We start from the raw sequence: 4,009 nt of genomic DNA on the forward strand, positions 1-4,009 counted from the left end.
CAGGTCCAGATACGCAGGATATCCTCTCTGGAGCGAGCCGCAGAACACGCGCAGAACTGCCGCTCGGACGCGCACGTGGATGTGGATGCAGATGGGCACGTGCACGCTTTCCACCGCCGTCATCATCCTCCTCTTCGTTCTAAACACCGCTGCTCCATCTTTCTCCAAACTACCAATTCCCCAAAACATCATCATCACCCTGATCTTCCTCCCCCACACCGGGCCCTGAGGTACTCCATTAGGAAGGAAACCAAGGTTCTGAAGACTCTGTCTGTCATCATGGGCGTGTTCGTCTTCTGCTGGTCCCCCTTCTTCATCCTCAACTGTGCCATGCCTTTCTGCCCAGGTAGACTACTATGACCTTTCACCTCAAATACATCAATGTATTATCAATTGTCACGTTGAAAGAACGTTCAGGTCGGCAACATAATTCCCTTCAATAGTTGTTATTGGTTAGAGTTAGATAGACTAACTAGGTCATGTGATAGGTTAGTTAGATAGACTAACTAGGTCATGTGATAGGTTAGAGTTAGATAGACTAACTAGGTCATGTGATAGGTTAGTTAGATAGACTAACTAGGTCATATGATAGGTTAGAGTTAGATAGACTAGGTCATATGATAGGTTAGTTAGATAGACTAACTAGGTCATGTGATAGGTTAGAGTTAGATAGACTAGGTCATGTGATAGGTTAGTTAGATAGACTAACTAGGTCATGTGATAGGTTAGTTAGATAGACTAACTAGGTCATGTGATAGGTTAGTTAGATAGACTAACTAGGTCATGTGATAGGTTAGAGTTAGATAGACTAGGTCATGTGATAGGTTAGTTAGATAGACTAACTAGGTCATGTGATAGGTTAGAGTTAGATAGTTTGTTTTTTCCTTTTTTATAGAGAAACCCCAGGCAGTGCGTGTTTCGGAGCCCGTTGTTCCGAGCACAACAACCTTCCTGAACCTTCTTTTAAACACTTCAGTTAAAATAAGTTTACATTTCAGTTTTACATTCCTGTCCAGACAATATTTCAACTCTTGGTTAAAGCGCCAGAACAATACAACTATTTATGAAATATCACTGATCTGAGAGCAGCCAGGAACACGATCCCTGTCTAACTCTCATGCCCATGTTCCCCCACACACAGGTCCAGGTACAGCCTCCAGAACTGTGTCAGACCCCTCCTCCCAATCCTCCCACCTGTACTGTGTCAGCGAAACCACCTTCGACGTCTTCGTTTGGTTCGGTTGGAGCAACTCGTCCTTAAACCCCGTCATCTACGCCTTCAACACTGAGTTCCGCGAGGCGTTCCTCCGCTTGCTGGGTTGCCGTGGAGACAACGGGTGCTTCGGCGGCTGGACGACGAGCGTCACGCGCGCGGAGAGCTTTGTCTTGGCGAGCAACGAGGCCGTCGGCGCCGTGACGGAGAAGAAGAACTCGCTCCACACAATGGAGATGGGCGTGGCTTACGATACCGGCTGTGGCGCCGGTAGAGGTAGCGTCACATCTGGTGTAATCCGCGACCCGGTTAGGGGGAGGGTGCTACCGGCACCGTTAACGGACCGTAGAGGAGCTGTAGAGGAGCCGGTGTGTGACTGTGAGGTGGATCCGGTTAGAGGAAGAGGGGACAGCGTGGCAGGTCTCTCTCGGACGCCACCGGCAACGTTAACGAACTGTAGAGGGACGATAACGCAACCAGAGGCGGTGTGCGCCTGTCCCATGGAGGATTGTAAAATAGACGTAACGGACAGGGGACAACGGACTCAGATGATTCCCTCACAAACTTTCTAATGAACTTTCAAACTGTGCCAAACTGACCGTACCATTGATGTCTGTAGTCGTTTCATTTTAAATGAATCCACTACTACTATTGTCTCAGCTGTTAATCGATTACATATATCCAGGAAATAGCTATAACAGGTTTATCCAAAACATTCATTGGCCAATTTGATGAAAAAGCATTGAGGATTGATTAAAACAGGGACATTTTCCACCAATGCTCTAGACTAAGGTTTCTCCAGCTGTAGTTCCTGAACCCCCAGAGCTCTGTGATATATTGCTGATCTGACCTGTTTTTATGGAAGTGGTCCCTCAAGGATAAAAGGATAGTAATGGTAATGATGGTAATGATAGTAATGGTAAACAACCACATTGAAAAACACTGTTCTATGCTGCCATTGCATTAGGTCAACATTATTAGGTCAACATCATTAGGTCAATATGAACTCCTGATTGGTGTAGGTCAATATCATTAGGTCAATATCAACTCCTGATTGGTCTAAGTCTGCGAAGGGGATAGAATGTTAGAAGAGTAGAATAGATCTTCCCTGAGCTGATCTAGATTTCTATTTCTACTGCCGTCTCTCAACCGTCATTACCATCATATCTGTTCTGGACCCGTGGGCTTTATTTGTTGGGGAAGTGTGACACCGCCTGCGTCTGAAATGGCACCCTCTTCCCTATGTAGTGCACTACTTTTGACCAGGGCCTATAGGGCTGTAGTGCACTACTTTTGACCAGGACCTATAGGGCTGTAGTGCACTACTTTTGACCAGGGCCTATAGGGCTGTAGTGCACTACTTTTGTCCAGGATCCAATGGCACCCTATTCCCTATATATTGCACTACTTTTGACCAGGGTCCTTTGGGACACATCCCTCTGTATTTCTCAGATTATCAGGGATTATTTCTCCAGGCCCTGGGGATCTTGTGTGATGTCATGTCACGGTGACGATGATGAAAAGTCCATCCTGGGTATTTCTAAGCATCTATTATACAGTAACAAAGTCTCACAACCAGAGCTCCCTCTCTCTTTTTCTCTACATCTCTTTCTCTCCCTGTCTTCCCCGCTCTCTCTCCACACCTCATCCTCCTCTCCATCTCTCTCTCACTTATCTTCCTCTCCACTCTCTCTATTCCTCTCGCCCCTCCCTCCCTCCCTCCCTCCCTCCCTCCCTCCCTCCCTCCCTCCCTCCCTCCCTCCCTCCCTCCCTCCCTCCCTCCCTCCCTCCCTCCCTCCCTCCCTCCCTCCCTCCCTCCCTCCCTCCCTCGTCCCATCTCTACTCCACTCCTCTTAAACACGTCCTCTCTACTCTTCTCTCCCTTTCTCTCTCCCTCTCCCATTATCCCTCTCTCATGCGAGCAAGAAATCATTCATTTGTTAATCACATCCTATCCCTGATTAGGGTTAGTGCGACCTGCCTCATGCATGGTTGGCACAGAAGGACAAACTGAATCTTCATGAATGACTGGCTTGAATTGTGAGTTTGACCACACAATTTATTTTCATAATGAGCCAAAAGGTATTGCTTTAAACCCAAAAGTTGCAAAGGAAACGTGATCTATTTAATAAACACAGGAACAGCTGCATCTAGTTGTCATAACGTTCACACTACTTTTTATGCAGGCTACTTCAATTACTAATTTCTCAGAACAGGGGGAAAAACACATCACCATATTCACAGGGAATACATGACATAGTATGAAGATGCAATACTCCAAGCCGCAGCTTCATACTACTTGTCCAACATAGAGAACTGATGCTTGTATACTGGTTGTTGAGTTGGATTGGCATGGGTATGAGGGGTCCGTGGGTGACTTTTGGATTGTCTTACTCATTGATAGGAAGACGTTTGGTCCAAATCAGATGTTGGGTACTATATTTACTGAATATTATCTGAATCCTATTATTTAAAATTACCAATTTTGATCCAATCAATTCAATTCATTTTCTCAAATAGTATTTGAACCCAGGATGCATATTGTAACCCGTGAGGTTGGTTGGCTTTGCGTGCCGTTTCCTGAATCAAATCTCTCCGATCCATAACCTAACATGCAGAATGTGTGTATGTGCCTCTGACTAAAAGATAAGCCCAGAGAGAGAGAGTGTCTGTGTGTCTGTGTTTAAAGTGAAAGAGAGAGAGAGAGGGGGAGGAAGAGTGAGAGAGAGAGAGAGAGAGAGAGAGAGAGAGAGAGAGAGAGAGAGAGAGAGAGCGAGAGAGAGAGAGAGAGAGAGA

General features: G+C 46.1%; 1 protein-coding gene across 1 annotated transcript in view; it reads left to right on the plus strand.

Moving 5' to 3' along the window:
- LOC120040697 (D(1) dopamine receptor-like) overlaps window positions 1-2,515 on the plus strand; it is a 4,818-nt gene extending 2,303 nt beyond the window's left edge. The window contains exons 2-3 of the mRNA XM_038985762.1: window positions 1-346; window positions 1,142-2,515. The exon at window positions 1-346 is cut by the window's left edge and continues 474 nt beyond it. Of these exons, the coding sequence (XP_038841690.1) occupies window positions 1-346; window positions 1,142-1,785 (990 nt within the window). The 3' untranslated portion in view covers window positions 1,786-2,515. The remainder of the gene's footprint in view (window positions 347-1,141) is intronic.
- The last annotated feature ends 1,494 nt before the right edge of the window (window positions 2,516-4,009 follow it).

The sequence above is a fragment of the Salvelinus namaycush genome, unplaced genomic scaffold, assembly GCF_016432855.1.
Source record: "Salvelinus namaycush isolate Seneca unplaced genomic scaffold, SaNama_1.0 Scaffold374, whole genome shotgun sequence".
NCBI classification, from domain to species: Eukaryota; Metazoa; Chordata; class Actinopteri; order Salmoniformes; family Salmonidae; genus Salvelinus; species Salvelinus namaycush.